A 27,030-nucleotide genomic window follows, 5' to 3' on the forward strand; every position below is an offset into this window, starting at 1 on the left:
AAACAACAGGGGGTTTGGGGGGCTTTCCCCCAAGTCAAGGGTCGCCTCGCTAAAACAACAGGGGGTTTGGGGGGCTTGCCCCCAAGTCAAGGGTCCCCTCGCTAAAACAACAGGGGGTTTGGGTGGGGCTTGCCCCCCAAGTCAAGGGTCGCCTCGCTAAAACAACAGGGGGTTTGGGAGGCTTGCCCCCAAGTCAAGGGTCGCCTCGATAAAACAACAGGGGGTTTGGGGGGCTTGCCCCCAAGTCAAGGGTCGCCTCGCTAAAACAACAGGGGGTTTGGGGGGCTTGCCCCCAAGTCAAGGGTCGCCTCGCTAAAACAACAGGGGGTTTGGGGGGCTTGCCCCCAAGTCAAGGGTCCCCTCGCTAAAACAACAGGGGGTTTGGGTGGGGCTTGCCCCCCAAGTCAAGGGTCGCCTCGCTAAAACAACAGGGGGTTTGGGAGGCTTGCCCCCAAGTCAAGGGTCGCCTCGATAAAACAACAGGGGGTTTGGGGGGCTTGCCCCCAAGTCAAGGGTCGCCTCGCTAAAACAACAGGGGGTTTGGGGGGCTTGCCCCCAAGTCAATGGCCTGAATTAAATGAAATGTGTAATTACCAAAGAAGATACAAAATATTGGTAGCATGAAACAAACATGGCAGACTGGTGTCCGGAATAAAGCAGTGTTCTACTCACAACTTGTAAGATGGTCGGGTTACACCCAACAATGAAAGGAAGTCCCCGGAAACCTGCAATTCTGTGTGCGATACGAACAGGAAGTTCTTTGTGTAGATATTGGGCACTTCGCTGAAAACAAGGAAATCGGATGTAAGTTGTCATTGCAGAAATGTTGTGGAGATTTCACAGTTCATGATTTGCCTCAGGCCCATGCATTAATACATATAGCCATACAGGGTCATGCAATGTTCCCTCACTCACTCACTCACTCACTCCATGTAATAACTACCACCTCCTATCATGTTTATAATAATGCACACAGACGAACCCGAAAAAATCTGACATGTTTAAGATAATAAGTAAACATGATAAATCGGGAAGTAAAATTGGTCTCAAGAGAAATCACTACGACTTCAATGCTGTTTAAATGTGTATGTAAAGATTTATGAGAATTTTCAAACAGAATTGAGTCTATGATATTCCTTGTTACTTACTGTTTTAAATTAATAATTAGAAGAAAAGAAATGTTTACCATGTACATGTGTGTGTGTGTGGGGGGTTGCACATGTGTGTGTGTGGGGGGGGTTGCACATGTGTGTGTGTGGCGGTTTGCACAGGTGTGTGTGTGGCGGTTTGCACAGGTGTGTGTGCAGGTATGCACATGTGTGTGTGGGGGTTTGCACATGCGTGTATGGGTATGTACATGTGTGTAGGGGTATGCACATGTGTGTGTATGGGTATGCACATGTGTGTGTGGGTATGCACATGTGTGTGTAGGGGTATGCACATGTGTGTGTGGGTATGCACATGTGTGTGTAGGGGTATGCACATGTGTGTGTGGGTATGCACATGTGTGTGTAGGGGTATGCACATGTGTGTGTGTGTGGGTATGCACATGTGTGTGTGGGTATGCACATGTGTGTGTAGGGGTATGCACATGTGTGTGTGTGGGTATGCACATGTGTGTGTAGGGGTATGCACATGAGTGTATGGGTATGCACATGTGTGTGTAGGGGTATGCACATGTGTGTGTGGGTATGCACATGTGTGTGGGTATGCACATGTGTGTAGGGGTATGCACATGTGTGTATGGCTATGCACATGTGTGTGTGGGTATGCACATGAGTGTGTGGGTATGTACATGTGTGTGTGGGTATGCACATGTGTGTGTAGGGGTATGCACATGTGTGTGTTCGGATATGCATATGTGTGTGTATGGGTATGCACGTGTGTGTAGGGGTATGCACATGTGTGTGTACGGGTATGCACATGTGTGTGTGTTCGGATATGCATATGTGTGTTTGTACTGGTATGCACATGTGCGTGTATGGGTATGCACATGTGCATGTGTAGGTCGATGTTGGTAGCCTAGTCCATGTTCTTCATGTATCTAACTCACCAAAATATGACTTTGGTCGGAACTGCGCCCAGCATAGAGGATTGCAGCAGGGGTAAGACGCACCGATGGCTGCAACAAAGAAACCATGATCGGTTCATTAAAAAAAAATAGATGTTAGGATTTTAATTTGTAATATCCTGATTATGAGTGTTTTTTTCAGCCTGCTTGTATGTGACATTGAGCTGATCCAGAAAGCCTACATCAACCCTTGGCAAGCACCTGTTTCTGCTACTAATGTTAGGATTGTACATTGTAATATCCTGATTACAATGGGGTTTTTTCACCCTGCTTATATGTGACATTGAGCTGATCCAGAAGGTCTACATCAACCCTTGGCAAGCACCTGCTAGTATAACTGTAATTACATGTACTCAAAACACATCCGTGATGTCATTCTATTGTTAGAATGTTCAATTTTTCAGGAATGGAGAGTTGTTTGTCAACTATACATTATCTTGAGCCAACATTTGAATTAATTTCCACTTGGAATGGACGGAACTATTTTTTACATTTATTGACAAGTGAATAATTTCATTTTCTGAGGACGTGTAATTGTCAACCTCAGCTAAGGCGGCACATGAAGGTATGGTGTCAAATTAATTATTAAATATTTGCATAATTTTGCATAATGCTTAAAAGCACAAAATAACATGTATATATGTTGTGTTAGAGCAGGTAACCGTCAACACTGTTCATATTTATAGCAATTAGATAAACGAGAGAGAAAAAAATCAGGTAATATATACTCAACAACAAAAGTTCCTGTGACACCAATATATTAGTGTATTTTTCAAACAAGGAAAGTTTGGTTTTCAACATTGTAGTACATGTATGGAATCAAGTCACAAAAACGCAACTGCTACATAAAAGCATGCATTCCATGCAAAAGTTGACTTTTATGCAAGCCCCATGCATTTCACTACCCAAGAATGGGTATAAAAACGTGTGTTAACGGGATTCCATATGCATTGTTTAGCATCGTGCTGACAACAACCCCTCAGAAAAACAACAAAATTACACAATTATTCAACATTACGAAATGCCACGCCTTCAGCAGGATCGAGTCAACGTGATGTTACAAGACAATTTAACGTTCACAGAAACACCATTTGGTGTTTATGGCAACGTTGGCAACAGACGAATGCAGTCAGAGACCATCCTCAGAGTGGCAGGCCACGCGTAACCAATAATTGACAAGACAACTGGATTCGAACAACACACCTATGAAATCGATTCCAGCCAACAACAGTGACTGCAAGAAGCATCCCTGTACTTCGACGAATATCTTCACAAACCGTACGTCGTAGCCTCAGATGTGCAGGGATTGTTGCCAGAAGACCTGCCAGACGTCCCATTTTGACAGGAATTCACCGTCAAGCACATCTACAGTTCTGCAGACAGAGTCTACGCTGGACAGCCATGCACTGGGGACAAGTTCTATTCACTGACGAGTCTCGTTTTCACCTCACACACAGCGATGGACGGATTCAAGTGTACCGACGTCGAGGTGAATGTTACTTCAATCATTGTGTCATGGAAGAAGATCGGTTTGGGGGTGGCAGCGTTATGGTATGGGGTGGGATTACAGCAAGACAGAGGACCCGTTTGATAGTGGTAGAGGGAAATCTCAATGGACAGCGCTACCGCGACAAGATCATCGGCCCTGTTGATCTACCGTTTTTGCGTCGTCACCTTTCAACATGACAACACCCAGCCTCATATTGCTCGACTTGTTCAGGATTCTCTTCAACAAAACAACGCTCCCCGATCTCTCACCAATCGAGCACATGTGGGATGAGATAGATCGGCACCTTCGATGTCAACCACGTGTTCCACAGACACTCCAGGAACTTCGAAACATGAACCAGCAGATATGGACAGATATCCCACAGGACTTTGTGCGCCGCCTGGTCCATTCCATGAGACGAAGATGTGTTGCTTGCATCGCAACCAGAGGTGGACACACATGCTATTGATTTGTAAATTGACATTTTGGCATGTTCATGTTTTTTATGAAATCACACATTTTCTGAAGTCAGTATGGCAAATGAAACCATTTGAACACTTACAAGAGTCTTTTATCTGTTGCAAACCGAAATTGTTTCAGATTTGGTAAAAAACATAACTTTGCATTAAATCTTATTCAATGTCACAGGAACTTATGCTGTTCAGTATATATATCCTTGTTCGGGGCTCTATATTTGCTATTATTTCCGTCAGCATGTATTGACAATGTGCAAGCGATTGATAAATACTAGTTTAGGACCCAACGAAAATTATGAATAGCCGTGTACCATGCATAGTTAATGTCAGCTCGCAACGCAGCTTGGTGCATGAGCAACAGCGGCAGAAAACACATTCCTCGTGCATCACGCATGGGCGACTCACACAGAATAAATAGTCTACAAAGAGTTCTGGTTTATTTTTTCATATATTTTCCACAACAGAATATTTTGTCAATGTGTAAAAGTAGGCTAGGCCATTATTTTTAAGGAATGGAGATTTACTTGGACATTACCCTCTACTGGCAACCTGTCATGTGAGTGAAAGACGACTGCGATGTAAACTCAATAACCTTTCTGTGCATATCATAATTACAGGAAGACCCACTGTGACGGCCTTGTGTGTGTATCCTTGGGTTAGACAGGCCTTGTGGTACAACAACAGGCAGCAGCCATAGCAGGCCATATGGTAAGTCTACATAGTGCTCTTATACTCTGAGGGGCGGTCGGATAGCCTAGTGGTTAAAGCATTCGCTCGTCACGCCGAAGAGCCGGGTTCGAATCCCGACATGGGTACTATGTGTGAAGCCCATTTCTGGTGTCCCCCGCCGTGATTTTGCTGGAATATTGCTAAAAGCGGTGTAAAACCAAACTCACTCACTCACTCTTATACTCTGATAATTTATTGTGGAAATATCGACCAAATGGTGCTGATACTATTGAACATGCTGAAACTGCACTGCACATATTAATTGGGCATGTCTTTCATATATGCATAACTGAGTTTTAATAGATTAAGATATTACATTTTCACAAAGCTTTAAACTCCGAAACAAAAACCTGTTTAAATGATGAAATATGGTCCTTCTTACACTTGATGACTCCTTCTGATTCTCAGTTTGTAAGAGGCGACTAACGTGATCGGGTGTTCAGACATGTTCAGACATGGTTGATTCATGTCATCGTATCCCAATTGCGTGGATCGATGGTCATGATATAAACCACTGGATTGTCTGGTCCAGACTTGATTATTTACAGACTGCCGTCATATAGCTGGAATATTGCTGAGAGCAACGTTAAACAACAAACCAGCCAGCCAGCTACTGAGTTTGTTTTTAGCAATGACAACCTACGCATGTTCCATGCTGAATTGTTTAAAAAGTAAACTCTACATTGCTGTTCCCAGACTCAAATCTTCAGGACTAAATATTGGAAAGTGAAACTGGCCATGTTTGCACCAGGCCTCCTTCTTCATCTGGTTAATACTACAGACTGTCAAAATATTCAAAAAACAGGCAGACAAAAGCTTCCTTATATCCTGCCGAACCATCCATAGGACCATTACCGTGTGTGTGTCATCATTTATAGCATACAAGGACTTCACAGTTCAACAGACATGTATACAAAATATACAGCACGGTTTGACAGGCATGTATACAATATATACAGGTGGGTGAATACTGATGGAGGTACATAACATGTAGTGTTGTGCTGTGTCGTGTCGTGTTGTGTTACGCACTGTGCATTTGATCCAGATTACATACAATGGTCTGAGTGTTTTCTTTCCAATTTGAATAATTGTATCCATCAGCATGAAAAACGAAAGAGCAGCTGGAATAAAAACAAATTAACTTAACAGCCTGCCCAAAAACCTTAGTACCCATCATCCTCTACTGAGTGAGTGAGTATTGTTTAACACCGCTTTGAGCAATATTTCAGCAATATAACAGTGGGGACACCAGGAATGGGCTTCACACATTGTACCGAAGTCGGCATCAAACACGGGTCTTCAGTGTGACGAGCGAAAGCTTTAACCACTAGACTACCTCACCGCCCACAGCTCACTGAACAGAATTTTACTAGATTCAGGCTTTAGGATAGTGATTAAAATTGAAGACTGTTTATATTATATTCATTTTTTTTTCTGATTATTGTTTTGGGCTACAGTAAAATCTATAAACCAAAATTGTCACACAATTTTTAGCCTTTGACTTTCAATCCAATTTTAACTCACTCACTCACTCACTCATTCACCTCACTGAAGCAGCCTGTAAGAGGACTGCTGCTAGACTTTCACAAGCCTCCAAGCAAATGATTATTAGTTTAAATCATAATTCATTCATTCTTGGGCAAGTTTGTTTTTTACTGAAGGAGAGTGCCATTTTGGGTTCTCTTATCAATTTGTCTTCAGAAAAAGTCTTTAAAATTAAATGACAGTGACCTAATCTGGACATGTTTTAACCAATTGCCTTTCACATTCTGTGATTTTGCCATGTTTCATCATATAAATAATCCATTCAATTTGTACATTTTGTTTTTAAAACAGCTAAAAATGTTTAGGAGAAATATATCTCCTTTCGCTAAAGTTAACCGGTCTATATTTTGTAAGAATATTCTATTGCACATTGAGCGATTATCTCCTTTAGCTATAAGCCTAGTAAACCACATAGCTTTATTACGCACTGACCTTGCAATGCTATACATCGTATCTCATTCAAGCTGTAAACTGGCCGGACAATCCAGGGATTAATATCATGAGCAACGATCCACGTAATTGGACATTTGGACATTGCTATGCATAGTTGAGCACAAAATTGTTTCAAGTAATTCACTGTGTGTAATGTATGATTTATACCGTTTCAGGCGGTGGTTTAGGGTTCTACATGGTTTATTGCTTTGCCAGTTGTTTTAACTTCCGGCAGAGATTACACAGCCGCATATATTATTTGCTTCTGGTTGCATAGGAAATCAACAGGTTGTTCTGTAGTTTGCAATTATTGTCCTAAAATATAATACGGTTGCAAGAGATATTCACGAATGTTTGGGTTGAACACAGCAACATTCTTCTAAACATACTTCAAATCTAAACCGGAAGTAATCACAACACAAACCCAGTTAACCAAACGGAACTGTACACAAGAGTAACAAGCGTATAGTTGACAAAGTCATTTATATCCCCCGCCCATTTTAACACGTTATGGTCCCAAACCAGGTAACAGACCCAACATTTCTCTTAGCCCATGTCAAAATAGCTGCAATGGAAATTCTAAAATAAACATTTCTAAAACTCTTTAATATCAAATGGCACTAGTTCAGTATGCGCTTTATATATAGACATGCAATGTTTGGCAAGGAAATATTTAACAGTTTATTTGTTATACTACTTAAGTAAACCAATCCTATATTAAAACTTAAATCCAACTTGTTGTCATGGAAACATAAACAATAAAAATTTCTAAAAGTGCTATATATCAAAAGGCACCAGTTCAGTATGTGCCTGGTAGACATGCAAAGTTTTGTAAGAAAGTATTTAACGGTTTTTGAGTTACACTCTGGAAAGAACACCACCCCTGTAGAACCTAAGTCCAACTTATTGCCATGGAAACTTGAAAAATAAAAAATTCTAAAATTCCTAAATAGCAAGAGGCACCAGTCCAGTATGTGTCTGGTAAACATGCACAGTTTGTGTTGGAAAGTATTGAATGGGTTTTGAGTTATGCTCCGGAATCAAACTCTACCCTATAGAACCTAAGTCCAACTTGTTGCAATGGAAACATAAAAAATAAAAATTTATAAAATTCCTAAATTGCAAAAGGCACCAGTTCAGTATGTGCCTAGGAGACATGCAAAGTTTTGTAAGAAAAGATTTAAAAGTTTTTGAGTTATGCTCCGGAAACGAACACCACCCTTATAGAACCAGTTCAGTATGTGTCTGATAGACATGCAAAGTACGCACGCACACACGGACGGAACCCATTTCTATATCCCCAGCCAACTTCGTTGGGGCGGGGGATAGTGAGTGAGTGAGTTGAGTTGGGCTTAACGCCACTTTGAATAGTATTCCAATTATATCTCGACATGTCAGCTTAATCATGTTAATTTGGGAGGAAAGCCTGAAGTGATGCAGGTCTCAGACGTTCATCACGACTGGGAAACCCTTGAAACATAAATAAACTACACTAAAATAACTACATTAATCATGTTAATAACAACCAATTTGTACTTTCTCCAATCCTCTCCTCCCATAGCTTACACTTCCTTCCTCTGCATATGACATTATATAGCGGGGAACAATTGATGCACAGCAGCAATCTCTACTTGTAAATGATAAGCACAAGTTGTCCCTAGAAGTTTTGTCTGATTATCTAGACTTGCATATTATAAGGAGAGAATTACTACACATCCATGGACCAGAGCTAGAGCTGAGCTGCCTATTTGCGTAAATACCCCCCAAAACTATTCAAAACCCAATTACTTTCAATTAACTTGCGTTCAGAAACGCATGCATTAAATGAAAAACTCAAATGTACCGGTACAAAAACAGCATGTGTAAAGACCCAAAGAAGCTTTTTCAGCATGCGTAATTGTGTTTCCGATACACAATTACAAGCTAATTTACTCTCCAAGACATGCATTTAGTTAGAACCCTTATATACATTTAAGACATTTATTTATTTTTTGAAATCTCAAAATATCAGCTCATTTTGGGAAAAACCCAATAGAGTGATGTGATAACCTGATTAAAATAGAACCTTCGAGTAAAAACGCAATAGCTCAAAAAGTTATCTGGAGCTCTGATGTATTTATCATTCAGTACAGCCTTGCAGCAAGGCTAGAATGCTGCGAACACATGTACTTACAATCAGTGTGTCTATAACGAGACCTTTGTTTGTTCTCCGCAGCTATCAATAGCAAACCTCTGAATGAGGTTGGTATTTCCCCCTGTAGATAAACTTGTTTACATCTCACCAAGGTCAAACTAGATTGGGTGGCACCATTCTGGCCGGCTCTCCCACTGGGCACTTCCAGGTGCTCATGGAGACATTCCCACTTCTAGTGTCCATGGTGTCTGTGACACTCGCATTCTAAACCCAGTGCTTCTTTATCAGTGACAGAGACTACACAGTATTACTGGTTTGCAGCACCCTTGAAGTTGGTTGTTTATGTGATTCTCTATATATAGCATGATCATAGTGTAGTGAGAGCCTTTCCCTTCCCACATAGAAGAGTTGGTAGCCACATGGTTGGTTGTTTATGTGATTCTCTATATATAGCATGATCATAGTTTGGTGAGAGCCTTTCCCTTCCCACATAGAAGAGTTGGTAGCCACATGGTTGGTTGTTTATGTGATTCTCTATATATAGCATGATCATAGTGTGGTGAGAGCCTTTCCCTTCCCACATAGAAGAGTTGGTAGCCACATGGTTGGTTGTTTATGTGATTCTCTATATATAGCATGATCATAGTGTGGTGAGAGCCTTTCCCTTCCCACATAGAAGAGTTGGCAGCCACATGGTTGGTTGTTTATGTGATTCTCTATATATAGCATGATCATAGTGTGGTGAGAGCCTTTCCCTTCCCACATAGAAGAGTTGGCAGCCACATGGTTGGTTGTTTATGTGATTCTCTATATATAGCATGATCATAGTGTGGTGAGAGCCTTTCCCTTCCCACATAGAAGAGTTGGCAGCCACATGGTTGGTTGTTTATGTGATTCTCTATATATAGCATGATCATAGTGTGGTGAGAGCCTTTCCCTTCCCACATAGAAGAGTTGGCAGCCACATGGTTGGTTGTTTATGTGATTCTCTATATATAGCATGATCATAGTTTGGTGAGAGCCTTTCCCTTCCCATATAGAAGAGTTGGTAGCCACATGGTTGGTTGTTTATGTGATTCTCTATACATAGCATGATCATAGTTTGGCGAGAGCCTTTCCCTTCCCACATAGAAGAGTTGGTAGCCACATGGTTGGTTGTTTATGTGATTCTCTATATATAGCATGATCATAGTGTGGTGAGAGCCTTTCCCTTCCCACATAGAAGAGTTGGTAGCCACATGGTTGGTTGTTTATGTGATTCTCTATATAAAGCATGATCATAGTGTGGTGAGAGCCTTTCCCTTCCCACATAGAAGAGTTGGTAGCCACATGGTTGGTTGTTTATGTGATTCTCTATATATAGCATGATCATAGTGTGGTGAGAGCCTTTCCCTTCCCACATAGAAGAGTTGGTAGCCACATGGTTGGTTGGTTGTTTCTTGTTTAACACCGGCTATACGACGGAGGTCTGTAAATAATCAAGTTTGGCCAGTGATTGACATCATGAGCATCAATCCACTCATTTGGGATACGATGACATGCATCAACCAAGTCTGCGAGCCTGACCACCTGATCCCATTGATTAAGCCTTACTTGGGCTACAAATGGTCTCCAACTCCCAAGCCTCACAACTATGACATACCTGTCAACTCTCACGCATCTCGCGTGAGTCTCACCCGTTTATCACCTATGTCACGCGTTTTGAAATTCTCACGCATTCATATAAAATGTAGACAAAAATATTTTGAAACGCTTTTCTCTTTCGATTTATCGCGATTGCAACCAACACGGCGAGAGTGGGTTCATTCTTTCCCCTTTCGAGCAATTATTTGTTGTTATTTCAGAATACATGCTCTCTAACATGTCTAAGGCCGTTAAAATGGTCTTAAAATCATTCAAAACCAGTTTTCGCCCCCCCACCAGGGCTTAGCCCTGGACCCAGCGGGGCTTGCAACCCTGCATCCTGGCTTCTCACTCATGTAGACATCCAGGTTTGACAGCTACGCAACAAAGGTGATATTGGCATCATTTTCACCAGTTTGTCTGACATGTCTTCATCAGTATCGTTAACAAACCGTTTCACAAACATCTTGACTGACAGCTAGCAGACGACGTACACACATCCAGAGTTAATGCCCTTGCATTACAATCAGACGTGCTTGGATAAGTACGCTAAACTGCATTTCATGGGTGTTCAGTTTCAATATAATATAATCCATCAATGTATTCTCATAGGTAAGAAGATTGGCATTTCGGGAAGGGTATATGAACTTGTACCTTATCTGCCAGTGTGTTACCATGGTTACATGGGAAAAAAATGCCACATCAGCTGACATAGTATTAAGACCATGCAGGTCAGCAGGTGAATAGTCTAAGTCTCTCACACATCTGATAATAGCCTGGCTCCAAGGCTGTACTGAAAGAAGACTCCATGGATGTGTAGTAATTCTATCCTCCTAATAGGCAAGTCTTGATATGTGGATATTAGTCTAAGGACTCCAGTCTCTTAAGGAGTACAACTTGTTCTGATTATTTACTATGAGTGAGTGAGTGATTGAGTATGGTTTTACACCACTTTTAGCAATATTCCAGCAATATCACGGCGGGGGACACCAGAAATGGGCTTCACACATTGTACCCATGTCGGGAATCGAACCCGGGTCTTCGGCGTAACGAGCGAACGCTTTAACCACTAGGCTACCCGACCACCCCTATTTACTATGATTTAAACTAAGAAATTATAGTCTAGTTGGATAACTGCACACTTGGTTTGAGTCTCAGTTCAATCAGGATGCTGAACAGTTCATTCACTCATTCCACATTTAAATAAACATGTTTCCATATCTATAATTTCAAACAATAAATACCCCTTCATAATCAACCGTTAACATTTTATGTATGAAAAATATCATCAAATATATAAACATGTGATGAATTAGCAGTTAAAATTGAGACATGTCAGATATTGGACAAAACAACGAACCATTCATACATGTGCTGAGAATTCTGAAAAGAGAGACTTGACCGCCTTGGACTGAAGTCCTACCATGCTTTACAAAACAAGTCAATGTAGTGTCAGTTTCCACACAGGTCAGTAAACATGTTTTACTTGGCTCCAACTGAGCCACAGGGCCGTGACCTGACCTTGGCCATGACCTGACCTTGCCTATGTCAACCATGTTGACAAGAGGTTTTTATATCTAAAATGATATTCATAAGCTTAAAGGAAGACTAGCCTCGTAGGGGAGCCATTGCCAGTGTGGGCAAATTTGATTGAAGTCATTCAAAATCTCCTTTATATATCTGCAAACAGAATTTGTAGGATGTAATCAAACTAGCAGTTGATGATTATCATAATTACTTGAACATCAACTTCTAGACCAGCGCTCACTTGCACAAAACAATCTTAGCGCTAAGACTATCGTAAGCCTAAGTTGAAGTATGGTGTTAAGATCATCTTGGCGTAAGTGGGCAGAGAATGGAAACAAGGGTGCCATTGTACAAAGGACCCATGAAGATCCGGGGTAGAAGAGGTCTTCAGCAACCCATGCTTGCCGTAAAAGGTGACTATGCTTGTCGTAAAAGGCAACTAACGGGATCGGGTGGTCATGCTCGCTGACTTGGTTGATGCATGTCATCGATCCTATTGCGCGGATCGATGCTCATGACATTAATCACTGGATTGTCTGGTCCAGACTCGATTTTTTACAGACAGCCGTCATATAGCTGTAATATTGCTGAGTGCGGCGTTAAACAACAAACCAACAAACCAACCAACCAACCAACAATTGTACAAAGCGATCTTAGCACTAAGGTGATCGTAACTCCCTTACCTCAACATAGACGTACGGCAGTTGTAGCGCTAAGGTTGTTTTGTACAACGGAACCCATATCAGTGAGTCCCCCTTTAAGAAACAGACAACTGTCAGTGACCCTGACATTGGTTAATTACATCTACCATGACCACTAGTCCCATACCATGCCATCTGTCTCCAGATCAGCTTCAACAAAACTACACATTACAAGTGGAGAGATGAGATTTGTTGTGCAGCATACTAAGAACTGTGAGTGGGCAACTGTTCAAACATTGTAACCACATATTCCTGTCAGTCCCATTAACCAGGATTCCCATGACGTTTCTGCACTCGAGTACATTAGCATAAGACCATCAACAAGATGTTTTCTCAACATGTGTCTGATATAACAATGGTCCCAGCAAGATGATGGTTAGTCTGTCTAACAGTCACAATTTACCATCCAAGGCTGGCTCCCACAGGAGATACTGCTGACCATTGTGACGTCATTGTTACCATGACGTCACAATCAAATGACATCACTAATGGCTCTGCTGCTCAAGCTGTTACCATGGTTACTGCTTGTTAGAAGTACTTTTTACACTTAAGACACTGCTTGTTACTATCTACAAACTGAGTGAGTGAGTATGCTTTACGCCATTTTTAGCAATATTCCAGCAATATCACTCCCGATGCTTTGCTCAACAAAAGATTTATAAAGTACTTTATTTGCCGGACCACAGGGACTGGTAGTCGGTCATACAGACCCTGAAACAAATATATCCAACACAGCCCATGCAAGTCTATAAATTATAATGTCTGGCAAGTCTAGTATCTGAAAATTAAGAAAGTCTCTGGGCACCTTTATATAATATTTTATAACTATAATTTAAGAACTGTTAATCATGTTAATATGAAAATATGTTAATTTCAGAGACTAGAAGTTTGTCTAAGGGACTGGCAGTCACATGAATTACCTGTCCAAGCCTAATTCTGCCGGGAAAAACTGGTATTTACCGGCAAAAGGGAACACTGTGTCTAATATTGTCAAGCATGTCAAGCCACTGTCAGTTACCTGCCTTGAACAATTCGTTCGTTGTCTATTCAACATGTTCAAACAATTTTATTAAAAAAGTCAGTTTTGTGAAACATTTATTACCTATAATATCCCCAAGGCACTGCTGCTTACAGATAACATCAGTCTTCATGCTTGAAGAGAGTTAAATTCTGTCTGCAGTTATGCCAACACAATATTGGTTGTCAATGGCTTTAACTCGAACTGCCTTGTGTCACAGCATAGCTGCATATCAATATTATTTTCAAAAGAACAAAGAACCTGTTTGGCACAGGTAAAGACTCTCTTGTATTACATGATGACATAAAACTTGAGTGAGTGAGTGAGTGAGTTGGGTTTAACGCCGCTTTTAACAGTATTCCAGTCATATCACGGCGTGTCAGCTTAATGTGGGAGGAAAGCCCGAAGTGATGCAGGCCTCAGACGTTTACCACTTCGGTGAAACCCACGAGCAAACAAACCTAGAAACATAATCGGGGCGAACCGGGATTCGAACCCACAATCATAGGTTTCTGGCGTGCCTAAGGGACGCAACTCTGCACAGCGAATCGCGGCGCCTTAGACGACTGGGCCACCCGTGCCCCCACATAAAACTTGAGAGATTCACGGATAGACTGATAAATGGGTGATGGAAGCAGCATGGGCGGCACACATTATAGTTGCAACAATGTGGGGAATCGAATCCTTTTCCTCATGAGAAAATGATTAAACCACTAGTGTCACAGTTGTTGTTGTCGTTGTTTAACGCCGCACTCAGCAATATTCCAGCTATATGACAGCGGTCTGTAGATAATGGAGTCTTGACCAGACAATCCAGTGATCGACATTATGAGCATCGATCCACGCAATTGGGATACGATGACATGCATCAACCAAGTCAACGAGTCTGACAGACCGATCCCGTTAGTCTCCTCTTACGACAAGTCACCGTTTATGACAAGCATGGGTTGATGAAGACCTTTTCTGACCCGGATCTTCACGGGTGGGACCTAACTGATTATCCCCTCGTCTGTGTCAGTAATCACGTCCATAAGTCCAGGGTAACGTCATTGTCTCTTCGTCTGTTCAATATTGTTTATTACTATATACAGTCAAATCCCATTAATCCAACATGCTCGGTTGCATATGATTATGTGGGATTAATGTGTATGTCGAATAAACAAAATTATGTGGTATCAACGTCCGTGATTGAAAATCGGACAATTAAACGAAAGTTTGTTCTGACGTGACCTGTAACGGGATGTCCTCGGCGACAGTGAGAACTTGTAACTGATTTTAATGAGATAATCTAAGCATGTGATTAATCCTGTTTTCTTTATTTAAACTTTAATTGTTTTTTGTTAAGCAAGTTTATCTCTGCAGACGTTGAAATATGCCGCTTCCAGCCGACTCGTCTCGCATCAAAACATGGGCTGTGTACTCGCAGGCCGATGACCTCGGAGTACGCTGATCACTGTGTCAGATTAATGAGACTGATTAAAGTATGATTTGTTGCAAATTAGGTGTGCCGGAGTCGGAGTGTGAGACTGTCGGATTAACTGGTCTAAATAGCACTGATATTATCGGTTCCTGTTATTAGTGCCGGACAAAGCTGAATGTCGGAATAACGAGACTTGACTGTATGTGTTTACATGTGTTCTGATTGTCAGAGTGTACTACAAGATGTGCTGCTCGCAGGAAACATCCTGAGCTGGAGTGAGTGAGTGAGTGAGTTTGGTTTTACGCCGCTTTGAGCAATATTCCAGCAATATCACGGCGGGGGACACCAGAAATGGGCTTCACACATTGTACCCATGTCGGGAATCGAACCTGGGTCTTCGGCGTGACGAGCGAACGCTTTAACCACTAGGCTACCCGACCACCCCTCCTGAGCTGGAGCTCACGTATGTGTGTGAGCTGGAAACTCTGCTCTGACTTTGTCGCGTTTGTATTGTCAGAGCAGGTGTACCGCTCATTGTGTATTTGTTGTTTATATGTTGAGTTTTAATCGTGCTGGGACAGTGATGCCGATGTTGTTCTTGTTTCCCCCAAGAGCCAATCCCTCCCGCATTAACATACGTGCCGACACTACCCGGTGGTGTCAAAGAAGTTTGAATGAATGTACGACTTGTCTTGCTTTCATGTTCAAATTGCACCATGCAGCCGTTATGAAATCTGATCGGATGTGTTTGCACTGTGCATGCTGTGTATCTTAATGGGGTTTGTCAACAGACCAATGAAACTGAAAAAATATTAATTGAATTTGGTTTCAGGTTTTGGAGTTCAAAGTCCACATCATTGCACAAAAATAGTTGTTTTTCTTGTCACATATGTCATCACAGTCCATGTTGAATATATGTTCAACACAAACTAATTTTAGTATGTGAAGTTTAAACGACATGCCGCTTCATTTCTGGACAAGAGGTCGGTCACACGACCCCAAAGAGTGATAGGTTCAACGAAGAATTGACTTTCACTTTGTGTGAGTTCATTGGAGTATGAACCTTCATAGAGTGAGGGCCAAACAGTGTATGAACATGTTTTCACTGACAGCCATACAAAAACCGCCTGTATCGCGGAATAAAATAATTCCTCAAATCGAGAGGTAAGTATGTTTGTATGCTGAACCTGCTCTTCGGGAACATCTGTTGTAGCATGTTTACAACACATATATTCAAATATATCATCACTGGATGACAAAGCTGTGCTATGAGTTACCTCAGTAAGTCAGTCAGAATGACAGCGTGTCGTGTTACATTTACTAAACATGCTAAATGAAATTATGTAATAAATCTCTTTTAGGCTTATCACAGTGATGTGAAATAATAAAAGAGCTGACTTTCTCTTTGTGGGAGTTCAATGAAGTATGAACTTTCATTATGACACACTTCAGTGAACTCACACCAAGTGCTTAACATGCTTAAGACACATTGTTTATATATATATATATATATATATATATATATATATATATATATATATATATATATATTCATACAACTGCTGATATTGTGTATCATGCACTGATATAAAGAAGATGCTGGACTAACGTGGACTTCTTTTCATCATTTCTTACTATTTGATGTTGTGTATCATGACGACGGTCTGCAAATAATCGAGTCTGGTCCAGACAATCCAGTGATTGACATCATGAGCATCGTTCCACACAATTGGAATACGATGACATGCACCTACCAAGTCAGTGAGTGACCACCCGATCCCGTTAGTTGCCTCTTACCACAAGCACAGTTGCCTTTTACGGCAAGCATGGGTTGCTGAAGAACTATTTTACCCTAGAACTTCACAAAACTGTATCCTGATACAAATCGTATGGCAAGACACCAAGCAATACTCAGCTCTTCTTGCCATCCTTGAGCAGTCATACCACAAGCTTGCTCCAAGTGCGTGTGCGTAAATCTGCCCCATTGCCTTGAGTAAGTGAGTGAGTAAGGTTTTACGCCGCTTTTAGCAATATTCCAGCAATATCATACCAGGGGACACCAGAAATGGGCTTCACACATTGTACCCATGTTAGGAATCGAACCCGGGTCTCTGGCGTGACGAGCGAACGCTTTAACCACTAGGCTACATATTGACAGTTTCTCCTTTGAAACCCTCCGTAGGTGAAATTCCACTAATTTGTCTGGGATGTCATCAGTCAATATTACCGTTGAATGTAATGGGTGAAATGCACAAATGTTTACCACTTTGTAATGTGAATCACGATACAGTTGTTTCCCTTGATTTTAACCTAAAATAGCATTACAAAAGTCAAACTGCATTTTCAGTGCCTATTTTTATCTGGTACAGCTCACCCTGGGAACCTGTTTTTAAATTAATGTCCTGGATCCCAAATGTTGATTACCGAGAATCTCCAGGACTGACAGGTACACAGATCCAGATCCAGGTGACTCAGTTGCTTAATCTGGAGCTCAGGTAGCTTCCTGTTTAGTTTCACCTACACTCATGTAATTAGCTCCAATGAAGGAACAGGGCTGAAGTTGAGCCATTTATACTGAACCAACTGACAGTTCGGCGAGGTGAAAGGGGGTTTGACGTCATGTCCAAGATTACTGCACTTATATAGCGACATGCATGCACACGTGTGTGTGTCTGGTTGTACTAGTCCGGACTGATGCCAATTTATAGTGCTAGCCCACTGATATACCATGCCACAGTTTACACAAATGTAGAGAATGGACGTAGAAAAAAAATACTGTGTCCTAAGGGTGAGTGACAGTTTTCCAGTTATATCACGGCATGTCAGCTTACTGTGGGAGGAAAGCCCGAAGTGATGCAGGTCTTAAACGTTTACTACTTCGGTGAAACCCACGAGCACGGGTACGGTACAAACCTAGAAACATAATTGGGGTGAGCCAGGGTTCGAACCCACAATCATAGGTTTCTGGCATGCCCAAGGGACACAACTCTGCACAGCGAATCGCAGCGCTTCAGACAACTGGGCCACCCATGCCCCTACGTCCCCAGGGACGCACAATAATATTCATTGTGCCTAAAATGCAACAAGACCAGATATGGGTGTCTGTTATTTCTTCCACATGATCATTGATTTATTCCAGACTCTAAAGTAATTATCTAAACATACAGTACACTGCACCACTTCATTACCATACAGGTTGGTTGCTTTGTTGTTTAACGCCGCACTCAGCAATATTCCAGCTATATGACGGTGGTCTGTAAATAATCGAATCTGGACCAGACAATCCAGTGATTAATATCATGAGCATCGATCCACGCAATTGGGATCGATAACATGCATCAACGAAGTTGGCAAGCCTGACCACCCGATTCTCTTAGTCGCATTTTACAACAAGCATAGTCGCCTTTTACGGCAAGCATTAGTTGCTGAAGACCTATTCTACCCCGGAATCTTCACGGGTCCTACCTTACAGGACCCTCATGTTGCCTGTAAAAGTAATTGTTGGGAGTCCCCTGGACCCCCACTTTCTTAAGTCCAGGTTAAACCCCGATATACTCTTCAAAACATAATATGAACTGGAATAATCTTATCTATGAAGGATCCAAACAAATGTCACGAGACTCGCACATCGAACTAGTGGCGGAAGTCACGGAGTGACCACAGTGTCTCTACAAAAATGACAAAGGGAAAACTGGCATGTATGGCAGGTATACATACTGTATATAGGTAACATACTGGCAGGTATGTTAGAATACTTAGCTTTCACTATGGCAGCAGCACACGTATTCATGGTGTAAATGTCTTACTGATTGACTGCCTCTGAGTGAGTGAGTTTGATTTTACGGTGCTTTTAGCAATATTCCAGCAATATCACGATGGGGGACACCAGAAATGGGCTTCACACATTGTACATGTCGGGAATCGAACCTGGGTCTTCGGTTTGATGAGCGAACACTTTAACCACTGGGCTACCCGACCGCCCCTGACTGCCACTGAACATCTGACAGTGAATCACAATGTACATGTTTTATAAGTAATAAGGCTGAAAAATGCCCATGATATGATACCAGTCGAGTTAATTACCTGATAGAGTTCAGCCATTTACTGTTTCAATATTTGAATATATTATACCATGTATAACACAGTCTAATTACCATAACCATTATTGACAGTATGTGACGTTAGCCGCAAGTCTATAGCATGAATCTTGTACAATTTTTTATAGGCTACTGAAAATGACGTCAAATGACATGCGTGTAGTTTGTACTTATATCATTGGAGATCAACAAATTCAAATTTAAACGAAGATTGTTGACATTGTTCTACATTATCTGGAATGTATCATGAGGCATCCCTAATGAAACATGCTAAATTTGCCTAACAGAAATCATTATCATGATATACTACCATACTTCATATTAAAATTTAGTTACATTAGTTGTCTTCAAAACATAAGGATTACTTCTCCTTGACTAAACAACCCAAATGTTTATCCATAAAAACATCGCAGATGTTCTGGGTATGAAAGGAATAAAATTCTTGCCCCCAAGAATGCATTTGTGTTGTTTCAAGTCAGTATCCCAGAAAGATGTCAGGTATTTGTTAAACTGATATAGCTGCGACATTATTTATGAATTAAGGTCTTGAAAAAGTAGTTAATATTAAATGTCATCCATCTCTGAAGAAACCTTGACCAGTGGTGACGTGATTTTCTGGGCTCAAAAGAAGTGATTTAAGCCTGATTACTGGCCAGCTGATTCTAAAACCAAGAATGTTACTGTGGCAGCTTCACCATGAATCATGTTTATACAAATGGCATCGCAATTATTTTATATATACACCAATCATCACGTCTAAAAATAGGATTACACGTTGACTGACAACTCCATAAAATTACTCAGATGATGATTTTGGTTCTATAACAACAACAATGTGAACGAAAACCGAACAATATTATGCATTTTCATAAACAATACCTTGGCCGCTGTCTGATCGATAGCGCTCTGGTAATAAAACGATGTCACAGATCTTGAACGTTCTCGATCCTGATATTCCGTTTTAAACACTTCGTCTGAAAACAGTCTGACCATTCCAGCTGATAAAACATCCGTGCGCCTTGACCCTAAAGGCAAGACATCTTGGAATCGCGAGAGCCTTTGCATCATGCCAGATGAAGTGGAACGCACCAAATCGATAGTTTGGACTAGGAATGATACAAATCCAGACAAAAAGAATCTCTATAGCCAGTCACTACTTGCATATCATGAACTGAGGTCATCCCTTGTAGTCTCTTGTGGCGATAGACAGAGTATATTCGTAAAAACATGGGTCCAACTTGACCCATACTTCTCCGACGACTGGATGCTGGGTGTGTTTTGTATGTCTGACTGTCAGCACGCGGCCTCGTGCTCTCCTCGGTCACGTGATACAGGTCATGTCCTCGTAGGTTAACACTTGCGTCATAACGAAAACAAGTGAAAGTCGATCGTTCTTTTGAGCAGTATTTAAGTATTTTATGCAAATCGGGAGATTTTAAATATATAATGAATTACTATTACTAATGTCAGTGGAAAAGACACATAGGCCTATATCTTAATCAATGTTTTCCCCTAATAATATAAAATAATAGCTTTATGAAAAACAATTATTTTAACATTCACATACGAATCGAATAATATTTCTTGATAAGTATCTTTTTTTCTCAATCTCGAAACATTTTTTCTATATTTACCGTATTAACAAATCTAAGCGAAGACAGCGTCATACCGCATTTCCTTTACTAAGAGTGCGTTCCTTTCATTAATATAAGCGTAGCCATCGACCGCTCATTGCAAGCTTTGCGTTATACCAAATCGAGGCTTAAATTAGCGTAGCATTAATTTTTGAGTGTTACGAACCCGTGGGTCTAGCCGTTAGTCTTTGTTTCGCGTCATACGTTCGATAGGAATACTGTGGTAGTAGTTATAACACTGGTTACGTGTGTAAAAAGAGAATTCCACTGTGCCTTATTGAGGTCACGTGTTAATTTAGGTCTTCCAGTCTTTGGTGTCGCTCGATGGCTTCCTTTAGCTGTACGTGTCATTCTAAAACCTTGGATCATATAAGAGAAGGGTTGGCTCGTTTGTAAGTTCAGGAATCTTCATGTGATTCAAATGTGAAGGGGGAAACTCTTATCTGTATAGCTGACCCGCGGGGCCCGTTTGCACAAAGCGATCTTAGCTCTAAATCGATCGTAACTCCTATACTTGAACATAGACTTAAGCCATTCCCAGCGCTAAGATCACTTTGTGCATCGGAGCCCTTTTAATTAGAGGAACGGGTCTTATTTCCACACATTACCCGACACCAGGCTCTAAACACAGTAAATACGGTACTGTTCAGTCGGCGTACTGCACGCCAACGCCTGTCAAACATGTGACCCGCAGCCCGCTCACGCCATGCGCGCACGCATCGGTGCAGTCTTCAAATATACTGAATAAACTGTGTCCGTTGAAGGGAAGATTTGGTGACAAGGGATCGGTTTCACAAAGCCACATTATAACTGTGTGTCACCCGCTCTGCGACTGTTGTAAAGCTTATGTTTCCTAATTTGTTGTTTAGTTTGTAATTTACGCCGCACTCGGCAATATTCCAGCTATATGACAGCGGTCTGTAAATAACCGAGTCTGGACCAGACAATCCAGTGATTGATATCACGAGCATCGATCCACTTAATTGAGATACGATGACATGCATCAACCAAGTCAGCGAGCCTGACCAACCGATCCCGTTAGTCGCCTCTTACGACAATCATAGTCGCCTTTTACGGCAAGCATGGGTTGCTGAGACCTATTCTTACACCTGCAGGCTGAAGGAACAACAGAAGGCTCCACTTAATGGAGTAACTTTTTCATTTACCACAGACTATTTTTATTAAATTTGCAATCTTCACGGGTCCATAGTGGTAGTAAAAGTTTCTAGACATTATCATCACATCCTACCGGGTACCCATTCACTACTTGGTGAACAGAGGCAGTTGCCCTAAGTGACACTGAATGTGCTACATGTGCTTATGTACTTGTTTAAAAGAACATGTCTGCATCCTATGGCGAGTTACTACGCTAATATGTGTGGATAAACATAAAATACCTGGATAATTTAATATTAACGCGTGTTTGGTCAATGTAATATTTAAGTAATAGCTATAAATAGGACGCACTGAAATTGAATGGATGTAATTATACTCATTATAATATATGTGTACTGAACCGATATAATTACGTCCGAGTGAATGAGTTTTCAAGTATACACATAATTGGTTTATTTGATGAACAAACCATGTTTTAACAATCATAACATAACAGCGTCCAATCATCATTGTTTTAGATAGCGGCCTATATTTTACAAACGCTTCATACAATATCATTGAAATAAGCAGCCCCGTATCGAACCGAAACAGACCACGTTACGTGTGTCATACGTCGTCACGGTCATATAGCTTGATTGACCGTCACCCGTTTGGTGATGCTATGATGTAGGAGGCTCACATATATGTATACCAGAGGTGAGAAATGTATCGACATATGTTAGTCATCACAAAGCAGCGGTTGTGAGAAACGCCTCACACGAGTACTCAATGACCGCATTCCCCAGAAGCGCAGACATCGCCCCCAGCAACACAACGCGTTTTGTGGTGTTCTACTGTGGTGTTGTTCTGCTGTTGTGTTGTTCTACTGTTGTGTTGTTCTACTGTTGTGTTGTTCTACTATTGTGTTGTTCTACTGTTGTGCTCTACTATTGTGTTTTTTCTACTGTTGTGTTGTTCTACTGTTGTAGTGTTCTACTGTTGTGGGCCGCCTCCGTGGTCTTGTGGTAGAGCGTCCGCCCGGAGAGTGGAAGGTCCGGGGTTCGATCCCCGGCCGCGTCATACCAAAAGACGTTAAAAGATGGTACTTGTTGTTACCCTGTCTGGCGCTCAACATTAAGGTGCTAAAACAAGGACTGGGGCTAAAACAAGGACTGGTCGGCTCGGAGTCAGTATACTGTGTCTGAGTGGGGTATTCATGTTAAACTGCGGCATGGTATCCCAGTGAGCTAGCACTATAAATCGGCATCAGTCCGGACTAGAACAAGCAGCCACACACACACATACACGTGCATGCACGTCGCTATATAAGTGCAATAATCTTGGACGCGACGTAAAACCCAATTTCACCTCACCCATCTACTGTTGTGTTGTTCTAATGTTGTGTTGTTATACTGTGGTGCTGTTCTACAGTAGTGTTGTTCTACTGCGGTGTTGTTCTACTGTTGTGTTGTTCTACTGTAGTGTTGTTTTACTATAGTGTTGTTCTACTGTAGTGTTGTTTTACTATAGTGTTGTTCTACTGTAGTGTTGTTTTACTATAGTGTTGTTTTACTGTAGTGTTGTTTTACTATAGTGGTGTTCTACTGTAGTGTTGTTTTACTATAGTGGTGTTCTACTGTAGTGTTGTTTTACTTTAGTGTTGTTCTACTGTTGTGTTGTTCTACTGTAATGTTATTTTACGATAGTGTTGTTCTACTGTAGTGTTATTTTACTATAGTGTTGTTCTACTGTAGTGTTGTTTTACTATAGTGTTGTTCTACTGTAGTGCTGTTTTACTATAGTGTTGTTCTACTGTAGTGTTGTTTTACTATAGTGGTGTTCTACTGTAGTGTTGTTTTACTATAGTGGTGTTCTACTGTAGTGTTGTTTTACTTTAGTGTTGTTCTACTGTAGTGTTATTTTACTATAGTGGTGTTCTACTGTAGTGTTGTTTTACTATAGTGTTGTTCTACTGTAGTGTTGTTTTACTATAGTGGTGTTCTACTGTAGTGTTGTTTTACTATAGTGTTGTTCTACTGTGGTGTTAATCTGCTGTCGTGTTATTTTACTGTAGTGTTGTTCAACTGTAAGGGCGGTCAGGTAGCCTAGTGGTGAAAGCGTTCGCTCGTCACGCCGAAGACCCGGGTTCGATTCCCGACATGGGTACAATTTGTGAAGCCCATTTCTGATGTCTCCCACCGTGATATTTCTGGAATATTGCTAAAAGCGGCGTAAAACCGTACTCACTCACTCACTGTCCAAATGTAGTGCTGTCTACTGTAGTGTTATTTTACTATAGTGTTGTTCTACTGTGGTGTTGTTCTCCTGTCGTGTTGTTCTACTGTGGTGTTGCTCTGCTGTAGTGTAGTTTTACTATGGCGTTGTTCTACCGAAGTGTTGTTCTACTGTAGTGTAGTTTTTCCTATAGTGTTATTCTATTCCACTGCAGTGTTGTTTTACTATAGTATTATTCTACTGTGGTGTTGTTCTACTGTAGTGTTATTTTACTACAGTGTTGTTCTACTGTATTGTTGTTTTACTATAGTGTTGGTCTACTGTAGTGTTATTTTACTATAGTGTTGTTCTACTGTAGTGTTATTTTACTGTGGTGTTGTTCTACTGTAGTGATGTTCTATTGTGGTGGTGTTCTACTGTGGTGTTTTCTATTGTAGTGTTGTTTTACTGTATTGTTGTTCTGCTGTGGGGTTGTTCTACTGTAGTGTTATTTTACTATAGTGTTGTTCTACTGTAGTGTTATTTTACTGTGGTGTTGTTCTACTGTAGTGATGTTCTATTGTGGTGGTGTTCTACTGTGGTGTTTTCTATTGTAGTGTTGTTTTACTGTATTGTTGTTCTGCTGTGGTGTTGTTCTATTGTAGTGTTGTTTTACTACAGTGTTGTTTTACTACAGTGTTGTTCTACTGTAATGTTGTTCTATGGTCTAGTTGTTCTACTGCAGTGCTCTTTTACTTTAGTGTTGTTTTACGGTAGTGTTGTTCTACGGAAGTGTTGTTCTACGGAAGTGTTTTCTACTGTAGTGTTGTTCTACGGTAGTCCTGTTCTACGGTAGTGTTTGTTCTACGGTAGTGTTGTTTACTGTCTGTAGGTTAGTACCATTGCAAACATAAATCAAATGAAGATTTCCTGATGCAAACATATATCAAATATTCGTGGTTTATAGTATATGTTGACATTATGGTCCCTGTGAGAATGCACTCATGTGTATCTAGTCACAATGAGGTGTCATGTCACTTTGCTTGACAATGCGGTAACATATATCATTCTCTGACAAAAATACCAATATGTTTTCTGTGACAATGCGGTAATATTTCTCCTTTAGTGACAGTGCGGTAACGTGTATCCTCTGTCAATGCGGTGATATTTCTCCTTTAGTGACAATGCTGTTATACATCTCCTTCAGTGACAATGCAGTGGCGTGAATCCTCTGACAATGCGGTAATATTTCTCCTTCAGTGACAATGCGGTAAAGTGTATCCTCTGTCAATGCGATAATATTTCTCCTTCAGTGACAATGCGGTAACGTATATCCTCTGTCAATGTGGTAATATTTCTCCTTCAGTGACAATGCGGTAAAGTGTATCCTCTGTCAATGCGGTAATATTTCTCCTTCAGTGACAATGCGGTAAAGTGTATCCTCTGTCAATGCAGTATAATTTCTCCTTCAGTGACAATGCGGTAACGTGTATGCTCTGTCAATGCGGTAATATTTCTCCTTCAGTGACAATGCGGTAACGTGTATCCTCTGTCAATGCGGTAATATTTCTCCCTCAGTGACAATGCAGTAATGTGTATCCTCTGTCAATGCGGTAATATTTCTCCTTCAGATACAATGCGGTAATGTGTATCCTCTGTCAATGTGGTGATATTTCCCCTTCCGTGACAATGCGATAACGTGTATCCTCTGTCAATGCAGTAACATTTCTCCTTTAGTGACAATGCGGTAACATGTATCCTCTGTCAATGCGATGATATTTCCCCTTCAGCGACACTGTGTTAACGTATATCCTCTGTCAATGCGGTAATATTTCTCCTTTAGTGAAATAAGGTAACGTGTATCCTCTGCCAATGCGGTGATATTTTTTATCAAACCTGATATTAAAGAGGAAAACATAATGTGAGTTATGAAACAGATTTTTTAACATAATTCGGGATTATTGAACCAGCAAACTATTGGATAACAGAATGCAGCTAAATGAATTAATATACAATTTTAATGTTTAATATAAATAAACTGACGTCCAAAAGAAACTTAACCAGAGTTTGAAATCACTCTTGCTCAAAAACATCAAAACATACATGCATGAAGTAAAGCGTATTGAGAAGATCAATATATCAACATAATCAACACTGAAAATGACAATCATACCGCGACCGAGAATGACGTCAGAGCCCCCCAAAGTTGGGTGTGGTACAAAACTCGAGCTTTCAGAATTATGGACAATAGGCAGAGTACATAAACAATCGCTCACGTTCAATAACAAGTCATTAGTAGCGTGTGTGACCACCAAATGCCTCAATACACGCAAAAACTCTTCGACGCACAGAAAAAGTCAGTCGTCTGATGAGGTCACGTGGGATTTGACGCCATTCTTCTTGGAGGGCCAAGATCAGTTCTTGCCGGTTGGCTGGAGAGTGTGGTCGTTGTCGAACACGACGATCCATCAAGTCCCAGAGGTGTTCTATGGGGTACAAGTCGGGTTAGCGTGCAGGCCACGGCAGGCCGTTGACGTTGTTGGCTGCGAGGAAGTTAGTGACAATTCTGGCTGTATGGGCTCTAGCGTTGTCATACTGATAAATGACACCACGTGGCTGCTGTTGGTAGGACAATTGGACGAAGAATGTTATCCATGTAACGCTGAGCTGTCAAGTTTCCGTCAACGATGACCAGCGGTGTCCTCTCCTGCCCACAGATCCCTCCCCCACACCATGACACTCCCTCCACTGTATGGTACGACCTCCTGCACGCAACACGCCGCCGTTCGTTCACCCCTTCGGTGGTAAACACGTTGTCTTCCATC

General features: G+C 41.2%; 2 protein-coding genes across 2 annotated transcripts in view; one reads left to right on the forward strand and one right to left on the reverse strand.

The window, feature by feature from the left end:
* LOC124132068 (3-methyl-2-oxobutanoate dehydrogenase [lipoamide] kinase, mitochondrial-like) overlaps positions 1–20,588 on the reverse strand; it is a 67,932-nt gene extending 47,344 nt beyond the window's left edge. Inside the window, exons 1-3 of the mRNA XM_048396488.1 lie at positions 20,142–20,588; positions 2,054–2,122; positions 673–783 (exon numbers count right to left, since the gene is read on the reverse strand). Coding sequence (XP_048252445.1) covers positions 673–783; positions 2,054–2,122; positions 20,142–20,330 — 369 coding nt within the window. The 5' untranslated portion in view covers positions 20,331–20,588. The remainder of the gene's footprint in view (positions 1–672; positions 784–2,053; positions 2,123–20,141) is intronic.
* LOC124132064 (mitochondrial sodium/calcium exchanger protein-like) overlaps positions 4,525–27,030 on the forward strand; it is a 60,865-nt gene continuing 38,359 nt past the window's right edge. The window contains exon 1 of the mRNA XM_046495689.2: positions 4,525–4,744. Within this exon, the coding sequence (XP_046351645.2) occupies positions 4,742–4,744 (3 nt within the window). The 5' untranslated portion in view covers positions 4,525–4,741. The remainder of the gene's footprint in view (positions 4,745–27,030) is intronic.

This window comes from Haliotis rufescens, unplaced genomic scaffold (assembly GCF_023055435.1).
Source record: "Haliotis rufescens isolate VD_foot unplaced genomic scaffold, xgHalRufe1.0.p SCAF_15, whole genome shotgun sequence".
NCBI lineage: Eukaryota > Metazoa > Mollusca > Gastropoda > Lepetellida > Haliotidae > Haliotis > Haliotis rufescens.